General features: G+C 40.9%; 2 protein-coding genes across 13 annotated transcripts in view; both read right to left on the bottom strand.

The window, feature by feature from the left end:
• Positions 1 to 4,486, bottom strand: part of LOC143020033 (uncharacterized) — a 56,061-nt gene extending 51,575 nt beyond the window's left edge. Inside the window, exon 1 of the mRNA XM_076176170.1 lies at positions 4,165 to 4,486. Coding sequence (XP_076032285.1) covers positions 4,165 to 4,482 — 318 coding nt within the window. The 5' untranslated portion in view covers positions 4,483 to 4,486. The remainder of the gene's footprint in view (positions 1 to 4,164) is intronic.
• Positions 4,487 to 10,118: 5,632 nt separating this feature from the next.
• Hrb87F (Heterogeneous nuclear ribonucleoprotein at 87F) lies at positions 10,119 to 24,578 on the bottom strand. 12 transcript variants are annotated; one of them, XM_076176180.1, is made up of 9 exons: positions 24,459 to 24,573; positions 13,087 to 13,128; positions 12,762 to 12,980; positions 12,550 to 12,672; positions 12,322 to 12,454; positions 11,990 to 12,184; positions 11,556 to 11,867; positions 11,313 to 11,400; positions 10,119 to 10,252 (listed from the first exon to the last, which is right to left on the bottom strand). In XM_076176180.1, exons 1-8 carry the CDS (start codon positions 24,468 to 24,470, stop codon positions 11,315 to 11,317), a joined length of 1,122 nt encoding a protein of 373 aa, XP_076032295.1. In that variant the 5' UTR covers positions 24,471 to 24,573; the 3' UTR covers positions 10,119 to 10,252; positions 11,313 to 11,314. The 12 variants fall into 12 exon arrangements, with proteins under 12 accessions (XP_076032295.1, XP_076032294.1, XP_076032289.1 ...); XM_076176179.1 differs by having other exon boundaries at positions 11,293 to 11,400; XM_076176174.1 differs by having other exon boundaries at positions 11,313 to 11,415.
• Between the last annotated feature and the right edge of the window lie 1,767 nt (positions 24,579 to 26,345).

Here is a 26,345-nt window from a genome sequence, read left to right on the forward strand (position 1 = left end):
ATCATTCCCACCCATTCCATCCCTGAATACACTCCACACCCCTCCACCCTCCCTCCCATCTTAGCACTTCCTAGATGACGGGTCATCCCTGCACCCTGTCCACTACCCTGGGTCAGATGCAGTGTCGCAAGACACAGCACATACACAGCAAGGCCGCTTCATTAAATCGGCGACCCCCCCCCCTCTCCGTCCCCCCATATAAAGGAGAGGACGGGGGAAAATCCCTTCGGGCTGCGTCAAATTTTGCTCACACATACTACCTCACCCCCCATCTCCGTCCATTCCACCTCATGCATCACAACATATTCCATATACAACCATTCTCCATTCACCCCTGTCTTCTGTCCTCTCCCGTCCTTCCTCAACAGACATTACCCTCTTCCCCAAAGCCCCCTTCACCCCATCCATCCACCATATCCTAGGACGTCCCTTCATGTTCGCTCCCTCCACATCTGCCTTCCATACCTCTTTTACTAGTCTTTCTTCACTCATTTTTTCCATGTGTCCAAACCATCCCAATACTCTTTCATTAATCCTATCTCCCAACTCCATTTCCACCCCTGTTCTCCTCCTCACCTCCTCATTTCTCACTCTAGCCTAGTAACCCCCATCATACTTCTCAGACACCTCATCTCAAACACATTCAAACTCCTTCTCTCTTCTTCTTTTATGTTCCATGTTTCTGCTCCATACAGTGCTGTTGGTACAATCACTCCTTCATACAGTCTCCTCTTAACATCAATTCCCAAATTTCTATTCCTCATTACATTTTTTAATCCACCAAGGCATTTACTCGCTTCTCTCAATCTACATTCTACCTCCACCTTTACTCCACCTTTTCCTGCCACATTTGCACCCAAGTATCTAAAACTAGCCACTTCCTCCAGTTGCTCTCCCTTAATGCTCACTTCCAGACTACTGCCACTTTCACCCCTTGTACATCTCATCACCTTACTTTTACCCACATTTATCTTCAGTTTTCTTCTATCACACACTCTCCCAAACTCTGTCACCAACTTCCTCAATCCCTCCTCCGATCCTGCCACAAGCGCAATGACCGTCCGCAAACAACAGCTGGCTCACCATCTCCAATCCCTGACCCACTACTCTTGCATTTACCTCTCGCACTACCCCATCCATGTATAAGTTGAACAGCCAGGGTGACATAGCGCATCCTTGACGAAGTCCCACCTTTACCTCAAACCACTCATTCTCTCCATTTCTAATCCTGACACAAGCTCTACTACTCTCATAAAAACTCTTGACAGCTCCCACAAGCTTTCCTCCTATCCCGTATATCCGCATAACCTCCCACAGTGCCTTTCTGTCTACCCTATCGTAAGTCTTTTCCAGATCCATAAAGGACCAAAAAACATCCTTCCCCTTTCCTATAGCTTTCTCACATATACCGAACGTTCGGTATCTGTTTTTTCAATTTCCCGGTGGTTTCTGCAAATATATATATACATTATATATATATATATATATATATATATATATATATATATATATATATATATACATATATATACATATATATATATGTATACATATACATATGTATATATCTATACATATACATATACATATGTATATATGTATACATATACATATGTATATATGTATATATATATATATATATGTATATACATATGCATATGTGTATATATATTCATATGTATATATGTATATACCTATATATGTATGTATATATATACATATATGTATATATGTACACATATATGTATATATATACATATTTATGTATATGTGTACATGGTATATATATATATACATATATGTATATATAATCATATATATGTATATGCCTTTTGGCAGTAGTATTTGTGTGCTCATTTCTACGCATAAATCTACAGTTCGCAAAGTAGAGAGTATCAACAAGATCATAAATACAGAATTCGCTGTATTTTTAACGAAATATACTTACAGGAGAACCTGCTGCATAAGTATCCAAACACACTAACCAAATTACTCGCGCGCTGCTACGGGCAAATGCTGATTTTTTTAATTTTTATAGAATTTGTGGAGAAAAGTTACACGTATCAATACAACTGAGTGGAAAATGTAACGCATGAAAAATGTGAAAATAGTATTTTTTTTTTTTTTATATAACAATTCAAAACAATATCATTATTATTTTTTAAGAGTATCGACCCATAAGTGGGTCATTAAGCTTGGTGTGAAGATGTTCAGTCTCTACGTATTTTTTCGTTTTCTTCTATGAACCCGAGTATGTTACTGCCCGCAAAAAACTAAAATAAAAATAACCGATATCTAAACAGTTGGTAAAATTACACAATCATGTTACATTTACATGCTTTCTTTCTACAAAGGCTATCATAGGTTGTGGTAACATTAATTTCACAGATATGAATAATATTCACGAACACATACAATGGTTTGTTTAATCATAGTAATATTTGTCACAAAATGCCAATCGTATTAAGGAGACACTGCAGTAGTGGCGTGTTACCCTACCATACCCTTTTAACCCTTAACCCTAACCAAAATAATATTTTTTTGGAAATAAAATATAGTTATCCAAGTACCTGGAGTGATAGGGTATCAGAATATACATGGTTATGGGGGTCTATCTCCAAAACCCTAGGAGGACTTCATGAACAAACAGACAGAAGCTACTACTTTATTATAGTAGATATACATATACATTTATACATATATATAAATATATATATTTATACATATATATATACATATTTAGATTTATATATATATACATATATAGCTTTATATATATATACATATATAGATTTATATATATACACACATATATATATATATATATATATATATATATATATATATATCACAACTAACACCACAGTCGGACGAAAGAAAAAGTTGCGTAAGCGGAACTATATATTTCGATTGCTACCTGCAATCCTCTTCAGTAGTACAAAGTGGCAGGGAGGAGGCTATCTTAAGTAGCAACCTCTTACAAAAGAAAGGGAACATGAGAAAATAAAGCACATCACTGCCCCAACCCTAGTTGACCTGAGGCTGACACGAGGTCGGGTCAGGGGGAGGGGGAGGAAGCTTGTTGACAATATTTTTGGTGATGAATAGTCCTGAAATGATGTCTGGGGTCCATTGACCCTTGGAAATATTCATCGTGGGCAGATAATCAATTAATGTTGATTCCACCATTTTCCTTCTGAACCCACACCCTGATTTATAAATGAGATCAGATTTCTCCCAGTCCATCCGGTGATTAAATTTATTAACGTGTTGAAACACTGCTGAATTTATTTGGCCATATCTAATCGACCTTTTGTGTTCATTTAATCTTGTCGGTAGGTCTCTCCCCGTCTGGCCAATGTATGAAAGGTTACAATCTTTACATGGAAGGGAGTAAACACCTGGGATATGTTCTTCCTTCAACCTCTGGTGAACATTAACAACTTTTTTATTAATAGTATTAGGGTAGTTATGAATTAAATTTACTTTCTCTTTGGGAAGAAACTTGGACAATTGACTGATGGACTCTGAGAAGGGGATGACTAGGGGATTTTGTCTCTCTTAGTGGAAGGGTGTTTGAAAAAACTTGCTCTGGCTTGACTAAGGGCTTTATCCAGAAACCAATGAGGGTAGGCTAATTTTGTTAATTGGGACTTGATAGGAGTTAATTCGTGTTCTAAAAATTGGGGGCTACAAATCCTAAAGGCTCGGAGAAAAAGTCCCGAAGCTACACTCCTTTTAATGTGATCTGGGTGATGACTGAAGAAATGGAGGTAACTACCTGAATGAGTGTTCTTTCTAAAAACAGTAAAAGCAAGCTTATCCCCATTCTTCATGATTAAGATGTCTAAAAAGGGGATTTTGTCATCTTTTTCCCATAATTAGTTGTATTATATATGATATTATTACATAGGATATGTATTATATTTTCAGGGTTTACGTTATGTTGTACTTTTCATAAACAAATACAGGTATTTAATATGAAGTGATACATTACCCTAAATAGTACAGTATTTCTGATTCGCACGGTGGTGTTTTGTGTATAGGGTTCATTTGGGAGAGTGGAACCTCATGGTACGTGTATGGTATAGTTTATGGCTCAGTGTATACATGAATTTCTCACAATTTCATTAGTAGGATCTCATTACTATCTACATAGCTTACCTTCATGTAGTCATCCTTCAGAGCTTCATATATAGCATCACAAGTCTCTGGTATGATGATGGACAGACTCTGCTTGGATATCTTCGTACTGTATTGAAGGAATGTGTAGCAACATCCAGTAGCCAGGTATCTGAGAGTTGCCTCTACACGTGCTGCTGGTGTAATGCTTTGCCTCATATTTGTCTCTTGCCTCTGAATGTAGCTCTCCACTTTCGATACAAGAGTATAAAAACTGTTTATGTCCATCCGCACGTAATTGCGGAACAAAGTTTCATTTACCTCCAACAATTCACGTAGGATTGTCACAGAGCTACCCATTCTTTCACGTCTCTGCAACCACTCCCGGCACCAGACACGTCTCTGTGGTCTCTTGTTTTTCTTTTTAATGCAGGCACCAATTATGATAGAATATAGTGCTATCTTCTTTCTAAGTATGGCGCGCACCGTAATGAACCACTCGCTCACAACAACTGCTGGCGTCCAACTGCCCTCTAACCACCACAGACAGCTGTGTGGACACCTTACGCGGGCATATTCTGCAGACTTTGCCCTGCCAGGCACAGCTCGACCGTGTGAACGTGGCTTTAGGGTTTTCCTGAAACTATGCACTTGCTACTATTGATGATCTCTACTCCAACACTAGTGCGTTCTAGCTGGTGTTTGAATTAAGGCACCTTGGGCTCTTGATTTGATCTCTATAGTTAGGTCATCTCCTTGGGCCACATCACTTTCACAATGTTGTTTAAAATCGGTCGTATAATATGGAGTCATTGTTAGTAGACTAGACCAAAGAATCTTGAATAGTCCGAATCAAGCTCCAATTAGCAAGGAATTATTTAGGCTTGAGAATGCAACACTTTCCGATGGATCAAGGTAGCATTTGTAAGTGGTACTTGGTTCAGGCCTTACCCTCAGTGGAAAAGGTTCCTAATACTATTTTAGATTGTTCTCAAATTTAGGGGTCAAGCCTCGCTACTTCGCTCATTGGGTGTTGCGGGACAGGAGTGCTAGAGGCACAATTGATTAGGGGATGCCATTCTAGGTCACCTTTCCTGACTCCCTTCCCCAAGTGGGGCAAGTCTGTCCCTAAATTGAGCTGTTTAGTCATGAGGCTTCTGCCAAGCTTTGCTTCTTGCCATTCTTACACATACCTGGGTCTATACCACAAACTATATGGGCTGTGACCGAGGGTTTCCAATCTCCTCACCCACTCACTCAAGATCGCCGGAGGAAGTTTGGTTCCTACTACCAGTGCGGCAGTCCTTGTCCTCAAAAAAGTATATATATAATAATGATACTGGCGAGCAAAAGTGTACAATTAAATTTTCTCAGTTTCTGCTAGGCGAGCACTTTTTTTTCATACTGTCGGAATTAAATCACGTTCCCAGGGTTTTCTTCCTACTGTCCTATCTCGGGCACGTCTTACAAAAGCCCAATCAGTAAAGCCCTGGAATGAAGTAAGCTTACTCTGAATATACCGCGATGCTCGGCTTCTGTGGTAATCGTCATCGAGGCGCACAAATATTTCTTTGTCGCGGCATGTGCCGCTTAAATTATTTTTATCGGCTTAAGAAACCTGCACAGCGAAGCTATAGCGATAATCCCATACCACACTCCTGGTCATATGGCCACTTCCCGAAGAGCGAGTGTGATTTGGAATTTTCCGCAAGAATCATCAGAAATTCAAAATTCCCGGCTCTATGCAGGCATGCGCATTGACGACCCCACCTCCCCCTCCCTCATGAGAGGGGCCTTTCAGTCCTATACCCGCCGCCGGCTCGGATGGAGTGTGGGAGAGGGGGCCAGAGCCGGAGGCTCGTTATGCCGCGTCCACACGGTCGAGCTGTGCCTGGCAGACTTTGCCCTTATGCCGGCCATACACTATCATGTACACCTGACAGGTACGTCTGAAAAGTTGCACAGAGAGGCCCGGAGACGTATAGGGGACAGATTGCGAGTGGATAAGGTCAAAGTCTACGCCTTGGGTCTGACGATGCAAGCCGTGAGGCATTAGAGGACCATTGGTGGCCGGAGGTATGGGGCTGCCGAGAGGCCTGATGACCTTCAGGGGCGCCATCCTCCGTGCCATAAGACACGTCCCCCTGCCCTCCGCGAGGCCCGGGTTCTTACCACGGACGGCCCGGAGACGTACGGATAGAAGTGCAGAGGTAATTATTAAACTATCTAGCGATAGACCCATCCTTGACTATGCGGTACAGTTTTGGTCTCCGTCCTACAGAATGGACAAATTCACTAGAATCGGTACAGAGAAGAATGACCAAAATGATACAAGGACTGAAATTTGCCTTACGAAGAGAGGCTTAGCACCTAAACTTGCACTCTGGAAAGACGCAGAGTGCGGGGTGATCTAATAGAAGTTTTCAAGTGGATCAAAGGCTACAACAAAGGTGATGCAAACAAGGTCATCATAAGAAAACAACAGGGCAGGACTCGCAGTAATGGGTATAAACTGGATAAATTTAGATTTAAGAAGTTAATAGGCAAGAATTGGTTTACTAATTGGGTGGTCGATGAATGGAATAAACTTAGTAACCATGTAGTAAGCGCTGAAACTATCAGTTATTTTAAAAAACTATTAGACAACTTTATGGATTGGGATGACAGGTGGTGATGGATACGGAGCTGCCTAGAGTAGGCCTTATGGTCTTTTGCAGTCTCCTTTATTCGTAGTTGTTTGGCGAGCCGGCCAAGTGAGGGGTAGGGAGGGGAAGTGGGGTCGTCAATGCGCATGCCTGCAGAGCCGGGAATTTTGAATTTGATTCTTGCGGAATATTCCAAACCCCACACACCCTTCGGGAAGTGACCATATGACCAGGACTGTGGTATGGGATTATCGCCATAGCCTCGCTGTGCAGGTTTCTTTCAGCCTATAAATAACTTTCATTCTTCGTAGGTGCATTTTTTAAACGCTCCTAGTTTCGAATTTAGGAGAGTTATGGCACGGGCGCGAACGTGCGCCTAAAAGACAAGCCCTGGTGCAGGCCCTAAGAGCATGTGAAGATGGCGAAGTACCAGTTAATTTGGTCTAATTTTCCAGTAACATGATCTGAAAACGTGCTATACAAATTCAATGTGTCTATGCCCCTCCCTCCTACAAATTGGATGAAAGGCATTACACAACCCTAAGACTTCAAAATAAAGCTATGCGGCTCATACTAGGTTGCCCAATCTCTACTCGGGTTGCCAACATGCTACAGGAACTACATCTATCCCCTCTGACGGAACGAATACACGCTAACGTAACATATTTCACTGTTAAATGCTTACACACCCCACATATTAGCCCCCACTACTCGAATGTCATCACAACGTCTCTCAACCCCACCGCACCTCGACCCCGACTCCAACCTGGTGGTTGCGCCCTTATTAGAACCATTTGCACAAACCTACAGAGTATAGGATTTCATATTCCTAGACAAGAAATTGTTCACAATCCGCCCCCCTGGAAGGTTCCGCTCCCCGCCGTCACCTATACACCAACATGCAAGAGTGACCTGCCCCTACTACAGAAGCAACTAGCTCTAGAAACCATCGCCAAAGTGACCTCTTCCCTCCCAGCTGTTCACACAATATACACAGACGGGTCACTGCAACCGGACGGAAACACGGGCTGTGCCATCTACTCGCCTAGTATGGTTCCACCCCATGGAGGCTGGATTGGACGCCGACTACCAGGTTTCCTTAGCTCAACTTCCTGCGAGCTCCACGGACTCCTGGATGCTGTCAATCTACTGCTACGTATTGGTAGTAATGGCCTAATTATCTGTGACTCTCAATCTGCTCTCCGTGCCTTGTCCTCCCAAAAATCAGAATCCCATAACCTAGTAACTCTCATTCTATTTCAGTTAGCCACAGCCCTTGAGCACTCCCTTGTTATTCACTTCCTGTGGATCCCTTCTCACGTAGGAATAACTAGCAACGAGACAGTGGACCTACTCGCCAAGGCAGCCTGCGAACAGCCCTCACCTACAACTGACGCTTCACCTGGTTCCCTCTCATTCTACAGACGCAAAATTCGTGCTGCAGCTCATTTGCCTATCGTTCACCGTAGGAATATCGAACGACCTTCGAGTGTGACCATTCAGCACTATGATCACTTTGCCAATCGCCCCCACAAATATCGCCGCCGAGGACTCTTAGTTAGAAGACATAATGTGGTATCTGCTCGACTTAGATTAGGCTACAGACCAGTGTGGCAGGTGAGCGAGACAAGAGACATGCCTCAATTTTCTTCCTGCAAACTGTGTGACTTGCCCAATGCAAATAACCTTCAGCATTATTGCCTTGAATGCCCTGCAGTAACAGATTTAATCCCCCATAGAGAGTCTGTCATTGATGTATGTAAATACTTGCTTGCCGATAACCATTTAGAAACACTACTCTTACGTCACCCACACTTTGGTGGGTGCTAAACTATCGCTGTACGACGTAATAATTCTCATGTATGATCTTGTCCACGACTGTCTCAATTATATCGATGTCTCTTATATCATGACTGTGATATTGTACATACTTTTGTTTTGTATATACTGTTGACTGTGATTGTTTTATACATGCTGTTATTACCACTGATTATATACCGTGTCTTCCACCACTGTGTCCCAACCTCTGAAATTTTGTACGAATTGCCACCTCAGTCGAACAGCGTGTCCTATGAGTCACGATCCGCATGTAAATAGCTAATTACCTATGTACTAGGCTTGCCGCTCTTTGAGCGTAATAAAATGATTCAAACAAAACCCTAAGACGAGACAACACTTAACCCATCAATGGTCACTTTTGACATTGTAAAGACTTTCATTACAACCTAAAGTTACACATCCTTGCAACTAATGTCAGCGTTAGTTCATGCCCGAACTGCTAACACTCCAGTAGACTGTAGCAGCGGGCAATTATAGAAAGCACCAAGCGACAACAAAAACTCGTTTTGAATTTTCAACAATTGTATACACACAAGCTAAGTTGGCGGCTGCCACATGCCTATACTTAGCAATAAGTGCAGTTTACAAATTCTCTATATATTCCTGGCACGAATATCAACTGGGTTATCACTACAAGTTTCACCACAGCTTTGCCAAACCATTGAAAAAAGTCATTTAAGAAGCTGCAGACTGCATAAACAAGAATACCCATCACACCAAGTAAATCTATGAAATTATGAACTGCCTAAAGCCGTGTCCAGACGATCGGTCGTGCCCGTCGGGCAAGTTCTGCCGGGTCTGCCCGTGAACATTGTCCACAAGAGTAAATGAACAGATGGGCGTGCCCGATGATGCCAGTAGCATGTGGAGTGCGGCACAAGCATGGCGACTAGCATTGGCAAGTAAATATAGTACACCATAATAGCTTGGCGTCTAAACGTGGCATTTGGGAGGGAAGCCTGGTGTGGATTCACGATGTTAACTCCGAGTCTTGCAGGGTCGTTAAATATCGGGGCCTTTGTGATTTAGCTCCACGAGCACTGGCAATTTGAGTTTGCCCATACAGCCATACCCACTCGTCTGGACAGGCCTCAACATCTTAGTAACACTACATTCACATTTGTCCCACTTACTACCTCAGCATGCACACTATTTACATCAATGTAATTTACCCCATCAGCACTCATGCACAATTATATCGTCTCTGGACTAGCATGTTACTTGCATACTTTTCAAAAAGTTTACCAATTTTATTCATGTCCCATCCAACAACCCTACACTCATTTTTGCATGTGCTAATTCAGCAAGAACAAGTTTAAGGGCTTATTTTGGCACCTCGCTTCCCAAATCTCTTCTTTATATGAAGCAACATTGCATGCCAGTGCCAAATAAACCAGTGTGCAAAACACATGGACCAAATCCAGAGACATGCAACATTGTTAAGGCTTTAGACTTGACAAAGACCTACAATAATAGGGGATATGTTTAATAGAACATACGGTAAAGCACAAGTAATTTTCTCAGTTTTATTCATAAAAAAGTAAAAACATAACAAATCCATTAAAATCTTTGGCTTCTCTCATTTATCACAGATAAATAGGGGTCGGTCCCCTCGGAGCTACTAGTGGGGTGAGGTCCTCAGCATCCTGTGGAAGAAAATCTGTTAGTGGGGAAGTGGGAAGGGTGTGGGGGTGTAAGGGGGGAATGGTTCAACCTATTCTTGCTACTGTGATGAACGTCATTCAACTGAAAGGTTGCAATTGACAGACAATAATACTGGCATGCCTATCAACTGGAGGCCCTCTAGTCAGTCCTCGGCTAGCTTTCAAGTCTCAGTAGTAAAACACGATTAGATGGATAAAGCTTGAAACAGACACAGTGCAAGCAACAAAAGCGTGTCCTAGCACCACTACTAGACAAAAGTGCTCTTCACACAGTGTCATCTGTGTACCCAGCCTAGGATTACTGCCTACACCACAAAACTGCACAGTGACCTACCTGAACAAACCTAGACAGTCCTATGAGCCCACTGCCTAGACTTATCCTCTGGTCGTCCATCAGGATCCAAATACAACACTTGAAACTTTTCTTTATTAAAATGCACATTACATAACTTCTACTTTTCAAGTTACAGTCTATCCAAACTGACTTTGGTTGGTTCCTTAAATTAAAATTGTTAAAGAGTAATACACAATTAAATTGTATAAAATTGTAGCACAAACACATAAGTGAGAATTGCTCGACTTGGTACAACAGGTGTTATAAATATTAGCATCCATGCGAAGAGTGGAATGTTTCTTGCCCATTCATCACTTGTACTGCCTTGGATTTGGGTGCCATATCTTCCTCCTATTAAGCCTGACAACAGCCTACCCGGTGCCTGTCTTAGCTCTACACTTAGCCTGCCTGCCTGGGTCCCTGTCTCAAGCACTGCCTGTCTGACTGCCTTTGCCTGCCTGCCTGCCTGCATGGCTAACCTGTCATGTACCTAGTGTGTGGTGGAAAATTCTTATTAGTATCTTTGACAGATCTTCCAACTTTCACAATGTTGACAATTTATGACCAAAAAAACTTCCTTACAAAAAAACTTTTGGAACGACAAAATTCAAGTACACACATTCCAGTGTAATAAATTACAACTAGCACTAATCAAAATACATGACCAGGCAATTGGAGGCATACATACCAAGGACGAGCTGAATTTACTTTTAATATCTGCGGTTAGGTCCCGGTCCACCCATGTTGCCACCACCATAGCCCGGGTTGCCGCCACCACCATATCCCCCGGGCCCACCTGTTGAAGAATCTCCTAGATAATGCAAATTTCAAAATGGATCAGTCAAAGAGTTCACATCACCACCAGCCAATATTAAATCCACTAGATTTAAATACAAGCGATTCGAAAATGTGGCTAATGGATTTACGATGTAAACTTCACGATTCACAAACCTGTGTTGTACGGCGTCGCTCTGCTGGTCTGTCCATATCCCTGACTTCTCATAGGACCTCCACCATAACTCTGCCCATAATTATTGCCGAAGTCATTTGGACCCTGATTCCAATTACCAGGACCTCCATAGTTTCCAGGCTGTCCACCCCACCCTTGGTTGCCTGGATTATTCCAGCCTCCCTGGTTGCCTGGCCCTCCATTCTGCCAAGGACCCTGGTTGCCATAGCCACCTTGGTTACCATACGCACCTGGGCCACCTGGACCACCCGAGCCTGCATAGTTGCCCTGGTTACCCCAACCACCTCGATTATCTAGATTGGAAGAAAGGGAAACTGCTGAAAACTTCATCACCTAAAAGACAACAGCATTAAGAAATTGAACAATAAATAATTAAGAAAAGAAAAGAAAATGAAGACAGCGAGACTTAACTCACCTCCCCATCCCCCACCTTGATTATTGCCCCAGTTTTCTCCTCTGCCTCCAGCCCATGGTCCACTTCCACTTCCACGTCCAACTCCACCCATGTTGCCACCCATGCGTCCACCTCTCTGCTGCATCTGGATTTCGTTCTTGCTAAGTGCTTTTTTCACATCTACACGTTTGTTCTTAATCATGAGGCCTCTCTGTACTGCGAGAATGAATAAAAGAACCAATTTACAACATATACCGAAGTTAAAACATACTGACCAATGTACAACAATTAATCCAAGCAAATATCAAACTATCTTCAAACACGTTAACAATAAGAAAAAAATAAATACTTACAGCAAGCTTTGTCAACAGCATCATAATCATCAAATTCGACAAATGCAAATCCTCTTTTCTTCTGAGATTCCTTTTCAGTTGGAATGCTAACTGATGTAACCACACCAAATTCACTGAAGACTTCCCTTAATTCCTATCAAGATTTGTACACATTATATTTCACTTGATATGAAACCAAGTTTTCATGACAAAATTTCAATTAACATTCCAAATTTGAAAGATACATACGTCATCATCAACATCATCCTTGATTCCACCAACAAACAATTTTTTCACTGTAACACCCGACTCTGGCCTTCCAATTTCCTCCCTTGGAACTGCCCGCTTTGTGTCTACTGCACGACCATCAATCTGACAATGGGAAATTTACATTATATTCACAAAACTGACAAGTGTCTACTGTACCAACACTTAAAATATTCAAACATTAAAAACACTACCTTGTGGGGCCTGTTCTTCTGAGCATCATCTACCATATATGCCTTGGAGAATGCCACAAACCCAAATCCACGAGACCTCTTGGTCTTTGGGTCCTTCATCACGACAACATCAACAATCTCGCCATACTTCTCAAAGTATGCCTTGAGAGACTCATCTGTGGTCCGGTAGTCTAAGCCACCAATGAAAAGTTTGCGCATCTGCTCAGGCTCTGAATGCTCCTGAAAAAATTAACAAAGAATCTAATAATTTCCTAAACAAGCTGCAATATGTTCACCTCTGAAGACTTTTAATGGCCCACTTCCCAAATAACTTTTGTAGACTTACATCCCCTCGTTTATGGCCAATCTGCTCAGTCTCAAAAGCTTCCTGCAGAGAAGAAAAAGCATCCATAAGATAGTGAACCACCTCACCAACCATTCCAAGTCACTTTTTGCATTTTATCACATTTTCCCATCACCCCACAACCTAGTTACATGTGGCCAGATTAGGATTGCCACATACTTCAAAAAGGTTGACAGAACCTTACAACCTATATAAAAGGTCGAGAGATGGACCCACAATGGACATGTTCTTTTCGTTGCAGTTTTGAACTAAACTGCAAAGGGAACATGTCTGTCATGGGTAGATTCAAGTTCTACACCCTCCAATCTTGGTTCTAACATGCTGTATCAACATCCCTGAATTGCACAAGAAAACAATCACATTTTATACAAGTTTCATTATGCAAATCATGGGCAATTACCATTCACATATTTCCTACCTAATATACCCACACATCTAGAACTACATTGCCCTAAAGTAGATGCCATGTTGGGTGATGACTTCAATGCATGCAACTAGTCCCTCATTACTACAGTTTAATGCCAAGACACCCTCAAATCTTTCAAACAAGCCTAAATTGAAGACATTTCGAATAATGCTGGACCAGAAAATGAAAATAAATGGGCATCATTTGGTATGTACTTAATATACAATATGAAAAAATTACAGACTTGGTTTTACACAATTAACTTGTTTTATGAAGCAGATTATGAAAACTGATGAAGATCAAGAGAAAATATACACCACACCTCAGGCTGCAGATGTGCACCAGACTCGGACAAGTAACCAACTCCTTAGTGGCATATGTAAACACTAGTTTCTGCTGCCAAGAACCTACGTCTTTACAAGCGTTATCTGCACAACCATTATGACAAGAACCCATCTCAGAGGAGTACATTTGATTGCAATTGTATTCTACTTTATAACTATGACCAGTCTGATAAAACTGAACTACTGGGTTTGGGGTTTTGATCTTCACTACTTTCACAACCATGTTTCTCCTTCCCACATTTCGTTTTACCGCTTTAACATTCCTGGACTACACAACTTTTTGCAAACTGCCCAGATTTTACCAAGTACAACCAATGCCCAAGACTCGATAATAAATTAGCTGTGATTTCAATGTCTGCAGCTAACCCACAAAACAAATACAGAGGCTCCAAGTCACAGCTGGCTGAAGTGTCCAATTGGATTATTGGCACTTCACACAAACCCTGGCATTCATACGAAAACCAGTTTCTGTAGAATTACAAATCAAAAATATCCAATTTTGTTTACAAGGCCTCAAAACACATTTTATGGGACGAGTATTGCCGACAAGCTCAGTCAAGCAAAGCTAATCACCCAATGTCAGGCATACAACATTGAAATCAGCTATATTTTCAACTAAAAATAGACAACAGTTTACTCAACATTCACTAATGTGACAAGACCTGAAAGTTCCAACATACAAGACCTGCAAATAGACTAGACCCTCAGCTCAGCTCTATGCAACTTGCTCAGACTTGACTAGAATGGAGAACAGGTTGTGTAGTGCAAGTACTCGTGTGGGAATTCCATACAGGACATGAACTTTGTTGCAGGGACCTTAAGGGGACCGGCTGGTCAAGAATCGATGAAAATTGGGAAAAAAATGAAAAACTGGGAAAAAATTCTACATCTGCGTATGGCAATCGACAGTCTGTATGTGGAGTATTTAATCAAAATTCGCCTTATTTTCGTAGTTATGGCAAATAGACCCCCTCCTCCCCCCAACTCGACCCCATCTCAGCCCTATGATACGTATTGGTCACTACAATATATATATTATTGCAATAAATAACAATAATTTGTAATGATTGAGTGCTATTCCTAGTGACTTCTGGCAACTCTGTCTCTGTACCAGAGGTTATATATAGACCCCAGAATGGGTAGATGCCTCAGAAAGCGATAAACAGTAGACAAAAATTGAGTGATACACTCCACTGCAAGCCACCATCAATCCTTTTGTCATTTGACAAGCTGTTATACTATTTTTGAGATGCCATGTCCTCGCAAGCAAACCAAACACCTTCAGGAAGATAGGAAAAGGCAAGAATTACAAAGTAAGCAAGCTATGACACCCTAATGTAATAACCTGCCTAAAATGCAGGTGGGGACCAGGAGCCAGAAGACAGAGGATTATATGACTGGCCATCAACATATATGACTGAATATGAATAAATTTTATTCTAAATATCATCAACATTCAAGCCTAAAAAGCTAAATAAGGAAATGCCATGATATCCCTTATTTATATTAGTATGTAGGGGTTCAAAGTTAGTGAAAACTTTGACGGCCCGTATCTCAAAACCTAAGTTTTATACCTTCAAACTTCTACTCCTCCATAACTTCTTAATCAATTTCAATGAAAATTCACACAATATGTCTAAATCTGCCTGATTGATGAAATAGAATTTTTTTTAATATCTGAAAGGGTTAATTTTTGCCAAAAAAAAATTCCCCTATTTGAAGGGGGACGGGGTGGGAAAAGATATAAAAATAAAAATTCCACAAACTAATTACTTTAACTAAAATTTCTCTATTAGTTTAAAGGTCTGGATAAGGTCCTTCCACCATATTAATTTCATTCATGTAGAGCAATTATTATAGGAGTAGTAGTCATTTCAAAATTATCAATTTTTTTGAAAGGGAGATGGGGGGGCAAAACATGAAAGGGTTGCAGATTAGTTTTTTTGGGTTAGGAAAGATGTATATGGTGTCCTTAACTCCTGGCATAAATTTCTGTGCAATAACCCAATTAATAAAGATTTTCATCTTTTGATCAGCCGGTCCCCTTAATATTGAAACCACTTCTTTCAACGAGCGTTTGGCATTGGGTGGCAGACATGCAAGAAACACTAGCATGATTCCCAAGGCCACAACCTGCTTTGACACTACAGCAAGACCCAATGAACAAATGCTCATAAAACGAACCACCTTGTTTACCAAAGGTGAATTTCACTACAATTTTCTTCAAATGAATGGCCGATCTGGTATGAAAAATTTTGTGCACTCTTGAGCAACCAGGAATAACTCTTCCACAGGGCTGCTAACAACACTTGGGAGTGTGAAGCCAACTGCTATTCATGATGCACAAGAACTGGTGAATATATTTCCTCCGATTATACTTCCTTATAGTATGCTCAAAGACTCGGCACTTAGCAATACAGACGCTCCTCTACTTATGTTCATTCATTTTACATTTCTTCGATTGTACATTTGAACCGACTAAAAAAATTTTTTTAGTGAATCTTTTTAGTTTAGCGCGCTCTCCGTAGTTCAAACGATACTTACGTATGACACTGCGTCCATTGTTTACATGGCACAAACGACATACTGAACGTGCCTTGCCTCCTCCTCCTCCACCATCTCAATCTATGTTGCTTGAATTTATTTGAAATTAATGTTATTATTTTACAATGTGTGTATAATTAATGATTTAGGGGTGTTTTATAAGATACGGTAATAGAATTTACGGATGTATGGTACAGTAAAAACTTGCATTCATTTTCAACTTACGTTCGGCCATTCGGAACGTAACTAAAACTAAGTTGAGGAGCATCTGTACAGAATTTTCTGCACCTGCATGCCTCTTTGTACTGGGTCCAGCACTAGATTTCACACAAAACTGAAAAAATTAAATGGAACGCTGCACAGCCAAGTACGAGGACAGGAACCACTACTCATGTCAACGACAGATCATCGCACATGAATTTCTAGTGGGTATAGGTGCAAAGCAGACATGGTGTGGTACAATGAAGTTCACACAGGAAAGAAGGCTTCCAATTCCCTTAATAGCTATTATTAGATTTAAAGTTATTTATGTTCCTCAATCTTCCCCTTTTCTGCATGGAGGGACGGACAGGGGCGAATTTAAGAAGCAGCCTTGCTGTGGATGTGCCGTGTCTTGCGACACTGCTTCTGACCCAGGGCAGTGGACAGGATGCAGGGATGACCCATCATCCAGGAGGTGCCAAGATAAGAAGGAGGGAGGAGGGTGGAGGGGAGAGGATTATATAGGAAATGGAATGGGTGGGAGTGGTTTCTATGCCTTTTCTTTTTCCCCATGTAGGGGATAAAAGCATTTGGTATATGTATTTTCCTCAATGCAGCTGTCATTACAAGTTGTATCTACATTCCAAAATGGTCAAGATTTATTATGAATGCCTTGTACCGAAATTCTTTCCTTTTGTTCTACGGACTTTCCAAAAATTGGCCTGGCCACAAGTACACCATCCCTATTGGAAAAATTATATCAATAAATAAAATAAACTGTCCTACAGCTCAATTCATGTCTTATGGAACATGTGGGCCAATCTGGATACTACAGGTTATCTTGGAACCATGGGTCTTCTGCACAAGATACCTGGAGCCAAAGTACATACTGTCATGCACTCGTGGCTATTTAGATTAAGAGAATATGACGAATTCCCTTCTTGCTACATTCAGTGGGTGGTTAGTGTGTGGGGCAAAACGGTTCATGGACAATCACACTCCATTTTCAAACTGCTAAGGAGTTTGTTTCAGTGCACGTGTTTAAGTATGGCATACACTATCTCATGTTGGAGTACTAGTTTCTTACTTTCTGGAGTAGTGGGTTTGAAACTAGTTTTTAGTGATATTACACTGTTGTTTCAATGATTGCATTTTCCTTAGGATTGTTCCAATGCTTCATGAATGGGCGGATTTGTTTTCCCATCTATTTTACCGTGATATTGCACTGCTATTTCAATGATTGCATTTTCCAGGATTGTTCCAATGCTTCATGAATGGGCGATTTGTTTTCCCATCCATTTTAAATTTAGTTGCATTGTTCAACTACTTTACTTTTTTCCCATTCTATATCTTGTTTCTTAGGCCATCCTCAAGGGAGGAGTTAATTATTGTGTTTACACTTGCCACTTCATTTGCAATCTGTCCAAAGGGTGGCCAACTATGGTATCCCATATTTGTATGGGTGCATGTGTTCATTTTTTGGGAACCCCTGAAGCCTTGCTCGGGAAGCATGTTCTCAGACTGCAGTATCAGTATTATGTAGATCACTGCACATGCAGTCTATTAGAAGTTCAGTTTCTTCTTTCAAAAGGATTAGTGTATTTTTTTTTCCTGGCATAGCAGCTGGGTTTTGCTAGATAGTACTTTTCTGTATGATCAATGAACAAGACACCCCACCTCTTGCCCATACTGCCACTATATTGTAGTGGATATAAGGCCTGATGCAAAGTGCCACCTTAACAGTCAAGCTCATGTGGCAAGATTGCTGATCTATAACTACCTTGCCAAGTTTAAGTATTGTGCTGATGTCAAATTGGGTGGCATGGGTCCATCACAGTATGTGGTTAGGAGGCTGTAAATATTCATGACATTCTGTACATTTGGGTGATACTAGTTCCATAAAGATTTCTGTGCATTTGGATGGAGATCATTTCTCTTGGGATGTCTTGGTTGGTTTCTTTTAACAACAAATTGTATGCTGTTGCGGAACACTTGCACAAAAAAGCATCAATACAATCGCCCAACTAAAAACTTGGAGCAGTTTCAATTGGAACAACATGCAGAGCATTCATTAAAAATGCAAAACTTTAACTACATTGATTACAATACAGTAATGACTACAACAAAGCCTGTCTCCAGCAACCCTGTAAAATAGGCCCAGTTCCCCTGTAGTTTTCACATAATGGACTCCCATCAAATCTATCTCTACACCCTCCTAACCATCCATATGCTGAGACCTCATGGATAGGGAAATTAATTTTCATTTATTAATGTATATGTTTTCTGGATACTTAACAAGTCTATGCACATGCAAATCAGTTAGCAGTCATCTGCAACATGAAAAAATCAAGCCACTTGCTGATTTGAACAAGCAATTTTCATTTCTATAAATTATATATGTGAATTTACTTCATACCCCAACACCTTGGGGGATCACATGCAGATATAAAATAAGGGTGGTGGGTGGTGGTGGTAGAGGCCAGCAGAACAAGATTTTAAAAACTAATGAAAATTGTTCAAATCAAGAAAATGAAGATCACCCTAGCCTTCCTATATAAGTATGAACTTGCTAAACAGTTGATCAACACCTAATCTGGGTCTTTGCCCCCCCCCCCATACCATGCTGCAGTTATGTCAGCCTATCACAGCACCCGAATGCAATAGTTTTTGCTGCAGATGTTCATGCATCTTGAAATGAACTGGAACATAACTTCGACACGATGATGACACGTAGGAATCCGGAGGTGTAAGAGTATTATACACACACTTAAAAACTTTCACAAATCCAGAAACAAACATCTCATTGTAACAAATACTTGGCAAATAACTTGATTTTTCACATTACAATGTATTGTCCTAACATTTGTTCTGTGGACTTTGTCAGTCAAGGCCATTTTAACATTAGTATACAAGCCAATAAACCTAAATTTCTAGTTTGATGCAAGCTAGCTTGGATTACATTAACTTATTATAGGCACATTCATTCACTTAGTTTACTTAGTAGAATTCAGTGGGTATTCATCATAGCTGTGGTGGTCCACCGCTACTTCCAGTCCGGGAATCTCCTTTTTGTAGGTTGATCTGGTCTGGAATGGTATTTGAGGCTACCCTGCAATAAGCCGTGTATCCAGGTATGGGAGGCTCGTCTGCCAGCGACTTCAGATATTTATCTAGGTGTTGTTTAAAGTTTGTGAATGGGCAGTTCCTTTCGTCTCGTATGTTTTGGTAGGCTATTGAAGATTCTGGGACCATTATATGTGAAGCTGGAGGCCAATAGCATCCTGATTCTGTCTGGGGCAGATGTAGGCAGCATTTTCTTTTCACACATGCAACCATTTCTGCTATTGTGTACTTCTAGTAGAGACAATGTAGTATGGTCAGGTACCTGTTTCTCCAGTATTTTCCACATATATATGGCCCAGTATCTCTCTCTTCTTCTTTGTTGAGAGTATAGCCCTAGTTTTTTCAGGCCATCCCTATAATTGAGACCCTGCATGCCTTTGATTTGCCTTGTAAAATGCCTTTAGACAGACTAGTTCCTGTATTTCTGCCCTTTTGTGTGGTGACCAGAGTTGGCTACAATAGTTGAGTACTGGTTGTACAAGTGCCTTCCTGAGTGATAATATTAGCTGTTCATCTCTTGAATTGAAGGTCCTAAGTACCCATCCAGCCATTTGTCTGGCTTTACTAGTAATTTTGAAGATGTGGTTTCTGTAGGTGGCCTCTTCATTGAGGTGAATTCCAAGGCACTTTACAACCGGACTCTAATATATTTGTGCCTCCTCTGGTATGGAGTGTGGTGGAACTTTTTAGGTGAGAATTTGGGCCACATCTTAGAATTTCAAACTTCTCCTCATTGAAATGCATGTTGTTAAGTTCAGCCCATTCTGATAATTTGTCCAGGTTGTCTTGTAATTCCTGGATGTCGGCCTCATGGCCGACTATGGCTGAGGGTGGTGTCATCCGCAAAGGAGGACAAGAATGAACTGTCAACGGCTTGGCTTATGTCATTCATTAGGACCAAGAACAGTAGCGGGCCCAGCTCAGAGCCCAGATTTCACAATTTATATTGCCATGTCAAAGTGGAAAATGCAAACACATTAAGCCATATCCAACTTAAGTCTGTTTTGCATGATGAAATGGCAAGTTAATTACTAGCAGCCAGAAACTAACACTTATGCAATTTTCAGATCATGGGGATTGCTAAATGTTAGATTTTAACAAAATGTTATTGCAATTAAAAAAAATCAGCTCCAGCCTTAGTTCCAAATACAAATATTTAGTTTCATCTGGGGTAGCACAACAAAGTCTATATACCAAGGTCTCCCCCTTACAAGGGAGGTAGTTGGCCAAGGAGCACCCACTCCCATCCACCACCTTTGTTACACACTAGGGAGGCATTAAAGTGATTCACCTAACATGCCATGCAACTTTCCTGCCAACTGAGGTACATACATACATATACCAAGGCTTTTTCCCCCTTCCAAGGGAGGTAGCCAAAAAGGGAAAGGCATAAAAACACTCCCACCCATTTCATCCCTAAATACACTCCACACCCTCCCTCTCATCTGAGCACCTCCTGAGGTAATTCTAACTATAAAAATTATTGACTCCTGCATCACCAGTGTAGCTTCCTGCATCACGGTGGATGGAGGTTGGGGGAAACAAAGACCATGGTTCCTGTACAAACTTTGTACCATACTTTAAGAAAATTTGGGGTAAAATTTTACTTTCGACCATTGTTAATATCGCAATACAAAATTAAATAGTAATTGTAAATTAAAATGCATGAACGTAATATGCAATTTTGTGTGCGGAAATGAAAAAAAAGTTGCTAAAACAGATTTCTTGTAACGAAGTTGTGTACTACGAATAGTACGCCATGTTTGTTATGGTAGATTCCGACGTCGGAGAAATGAAAACGATAAATTTGTCTAAACTAAAGTAAACTAACCTAACCGGTAAAATTTTACTTTCGACCATTGGAGGAATATAGCCATACAAAAGCTGAGAGTGTGGTTGAAAAGCCCGCCAACGTCTCTCACGACGACGACCAGCCGGATGATATCTAATTTTCAGGTAATGATTTATTAAACAGGTTAGGTTATTTTAGACAAATTTATCGTCCTTTCATTTCTCCGACGTCGGCATCTACCATAACAAACATGGCGTACCATTCGTCGTACACGACTTCGTTACTTAAGTCATCTGTTTTAGCAATTTTTTTTATTTCATTTCCGCACACAAAATTGCATATTTTGTTCATACATTTTAATTTACAAAATTACTATTTAATTTTGTATTGCTATATTCCTACAATGGTCGAAAGTAAAATTTTACCAAATTTGGACAACCTATTGAAGACTTCACATCCTGACGATCATGTCCTAGTTAACATTGGAACGTATTTATTCCACACTACACAGGCAAGGGGTACAGTATGAAACTACCAATATTAAGAAGCCAAAAACCAAGTCAACTAGACATTCAGGTCACCCCTACAACTATATTCAAAGGCCATTCTTCCTGATGTTCAATTAAGGACCATTCAACATCGTTTACCCATGTTCTACTTAAACCTAACCTTCATACATTTAAATTTTGCATTGCCATAAGAGTTGTTATTGTGGAAAACTTCATTGAAAACGAGTAGAAAAGCAAATGTGGTAAATTTATACATATCCAGCAATACCCAACCAGTGTTGACAATTTCACTAGTTTAAAGACACTGGAAATGATGAATAGAGCTGCACGTTTGATCAAAAATATTCCTCGTAGAGAAAGAATTGCTCCCACATTAATTGAACTACACTGGCTCCCAATAAAAGCTAGAATAGAATACAAAATATTCCAAGCAAAAATACTAGGTTGTTGTTGTCGTTCCCTAGACTGTCTGTCCGAGCAGTCCCGTCTCCCCAAGGAAGGCCACAGCCGAAACTGGGTTTTCCCACAAATCCTTTATAGAGTGTATGTTGTGTTGTTTGCGTGCATGATTGTGTATAATGCAGTCTTCCATTATGTGTTGTATGGTATGGGGTGAAGTGTTACATCCTGGGCAGCTGTTCACAACACGGTCGTCCAGCCTCTTCTGGTAGCTTAGAAGTGCTGGGTGGTGACCGCATCGCAGTCTGGCCAAGTGGACTCTGTCCTTTCGTGGGAGAGAGGATTCAGAAGGGTGGATATCAGGGGGTCTGGCATGCAACAGTGTGTTAATGGAGCGGTGAGTGATATGATTATGAATACGTTTCCAGAGGCTGGTATTTGGTGGTTGTGGAGGAAGAGAAGAGAGTATCTGTGCGTAATAAAGGTCTTTGGGTGTAGTTTTAATGTTTCTTGGTGTGTGTGGGTGTTCTGCTATGTAGTGTAGCGTCGTGGGACCACCCCCCAACCCCAAGAGTTGGGGGCCAATCAGCAGCAACCACCCCTGGCCATCAGCTCTACGCAGATGGCACCGATCCCCAAAGAGGAGCTACGCCTACCTGGGGGAGTACCACAAAATACTAGGTAAACCAAAGTACTTAAATGAGCGCCTAGAAGATTATTGCACAATGAATGTCTCTGCGACATAACACTGAACACTGTCGGCTTAATGAACCAAGATATAATCAAGAAATTGGACAGATCCTTTAAAAACTGTGCCCCTCAACCATTTAACAAGCTACCGACCAGTGTCAAGCAATGCGAGTGTTTCCAAAAAGATTGAAAACACACCTTTGTTGAATGCTAGGACTTGTGGACAAAAACCATCGAGAACTACAAATGTTGAGTTGATATCACTGGTGCGGCCTATGGTCCCTTCTCTTAGGGAGATTTCGGCCAGAAGACTACAGATAACGGTTAAAAGAATATCAAATGTGTAAACTACACACCTTCAATGCCCAATTTACACTCTTGCACTCGCCAGTACACAATTTGCCCCTCCATATACACATCCAGCCACCATTAGTCATTACCTAGTACCCTTATCAAAATAGTAGTGCATCTGGTGATCATACCGGCCCTATTCATTGCTAAGCATTCATTAGTGGGTCATTCCCGTTCTTCTAAACCAGGAATTTTTCCCTCTTTCATGCACATCCTTGGCAATGGGTAAAACAACATTTAATTTTTCTGGGCCAAAGACTTGTTATTTTGGCACGTCTCCCGATTGGTGCAAGGCAGGGGTGGGGGGGGTGGAGGCTCGCCCATCAATACTCGACATCACGTACGGCATTAGCATGTACGCCTCTTGTCAGTTTCCATTATCCCCACTTACCTTCCAAACTCCTATACGTAATCGTATCTGGATAATGACCTAGCATTACATATATCTGCCCAGTACACTACCGCCATTTTCCTCCCCCTATCCATTACACTACTATATATATACCTACATTTCCACCCACATCAGCCTAATCCAGCCTCAAATGTACACTAAAATAACCTGAACGTGCGATTGGTGCTCCCGATTATTTCAACGTCTGGAAAGGCCTAGGCGAGCATCACGAATAATTCATTCAGCCTCTTGGGGCCTCAATGCACACGTCATGAAGGGAGTGGGAGACTGGTGGCGAAATTGCCTTTTCCCAACACTTACACGACACCTTAAAGTCCATACCACCACCTTGCAAGCGAATAGAGAAACTAAACCTACTGTAAGCAAAGGCCCTATCACAAATAATTACAACACTTAAATTTCAATGTAGCGACGTTAGCCCACGCCACCATGGTGCACCGCCATTTTCGCCGATACCCGGCTTGTCCATTTTCAACTTCTATCAACACAGATTCCTTACTTCCCTTTCACTAGTCAAAAATAGCATAGAATACCTCCTAAAGGCTACACCCTATTTTATAGACTAGATAAAAAATAAACTAACCTCTTTTACCATTATGAAGGCTTCTTATTACAGCTGACAAGTACGACGTACAATGGAAACCCGTGAGGCGTCTGATGCGAAGAAAGAGCTACGGGGAGTACCAAAGTACAACTGAATTGATGGTTCTTTTTTCTCAAGCAAAAAATACGATCTGTAAATTGTATTTATATTTTACTATAGAATTATCATAACATACCAATATTAAAATATATTTGTAAATATTATGATATAGATGTTTATTAGAGCAAAAAACCATGAATTCTTAGGGCGGGATGTTCAAACTTTCTTTTATCAACATTTCGCTGATACATTGGCCTACAAAATCTTACCTTATATATCAAGTTTACTTAATTCGAACATTTCTAGTCCGAAAGTCGTGGAAAGTTAAAAGAAATTAAATTGCCCTTACATATTCTTATCTTCTTATCTTACGTTGATACTGGACGCAGGTCGCTTGACCTATATGTCCAGATCGGTGACCTTCGATTGGCCAGATGCAAAAATTACATCTTGGTCATCCTCCGGTAGGTCTTCGCCGGGTGTGCCAGTAAATGTAATAGTTTTTTCATAGTCGTATTTTATTGCCTGTCTCTCCCAGTACTTATCAAGTTTCGTTTCAAATTCTCTTATAGATTTTGCCTTTATGACACTATTGGGGAGGCTGTTCCAAGCATCCACTACCCTCACTTGGAAAGCACCTTGTCGCAGTCTAGTCCGGCTCCTTGGTTTGAAGATCTTTAATATGTTACCCCGAGTTGGTCCTTTTCTCAATTGGAAATTTATATTAACAGCAGGGTCATAGTACTGATTTAAAATTTTGTAGACCTCCATCATATCTCCACGTAATCTTCGATATACTAAAGTTGGAAGGTCCAGCTTCCTTAGTCTTTCCTCATAATTAAGGATTTGTAGGTGTGGCACCATCTTGGAGGCTCTACGTTGAACATTTTCTATTGTCCTAATATCCTTTTTCTTATAAGGTGACCAGACGGACTGAGCATATTCCAAGTGAGGTCGAACAATTGTCTTAAATAGAGTGCGAAATGTTGGTATATCAAGGTATACAAAAGATCGCCTAATCATTCCCATGATCTGGTTGGCTTTGTTCACTTTTTCCTGTATGTGGTCACCAAAGGATAAACTCTCATCAGTAAGCAAGCCTAGGTCTTTCTCCTTGACACTTCTCTGAACCACTGTTTCATTTTCCTCACCACGTAGCATATAATATACTGTGTCTTTTGTTTGCCTACGCCCTCCACTTACTTTCATGTGTTTGCACTTCTGGGGGTGGAATGGCATTAACCATGTTCTTGACCATTCTTGCAGGGAGTCCAAGTCTTCTTGTAATTTATGTCTGTCTTCTTCATTTTTAATTTCTCGGAAAATTTTAGTGTCAATGATTTAATACAAGGGTCACAAACGCCTGCGAGGTCAGTTCATCCGGCCCGCCGCCTCACTGCATACGTCAAAAATTGCTGGAAAAAATGTAAATTTTCTGAGAGCTTTTTGTGTATTCATTATATTATATTGTACTAAATGATTATGCGACTCGCGTTCGCCATTCTCTCGGTAATCTGGCCCTCTGTGAAAAAGTTTAGTGACTCCTGATTTAATGAATTGTATTTACATGTGCCCAAAAAGAAAATGACGGGATAATGACAAGTACCATCTTGCAATTCTTCATCATCTTATGACTAGGAATTCGGACTTGAAATTGAAACCCAGACCAACCCTTCTCACAATCATCCTCTTGTTGAGACATGCACCTAACCAGCCTTTAAGATGTCACGACTCACATATGGGTCAGGCTAGTCGCAACACGAAAGATAAAGATTAAAAAAAAAAAAAAAAAAAAAAAAAAAGTCCGTGCGTATTTCGGGCGAATGG

The sequence above is a fragment of the Oratosquilla oratoria genome, chromosome 38, assembly GCF_046742065.1.
Source record: "Oratosquilla oratoria isolate Oo_2021 chromosome 38, ASM4674206v1, whole genome shotgun sequence".
Taxonomy (NCBI): domain Eukaryota; kingdom Metazoa; phylum Arthropoda; class Malacostraca; order Stomatopoda; family Squillidae; genus Oratosquilla; species Oratosquilla oratoria.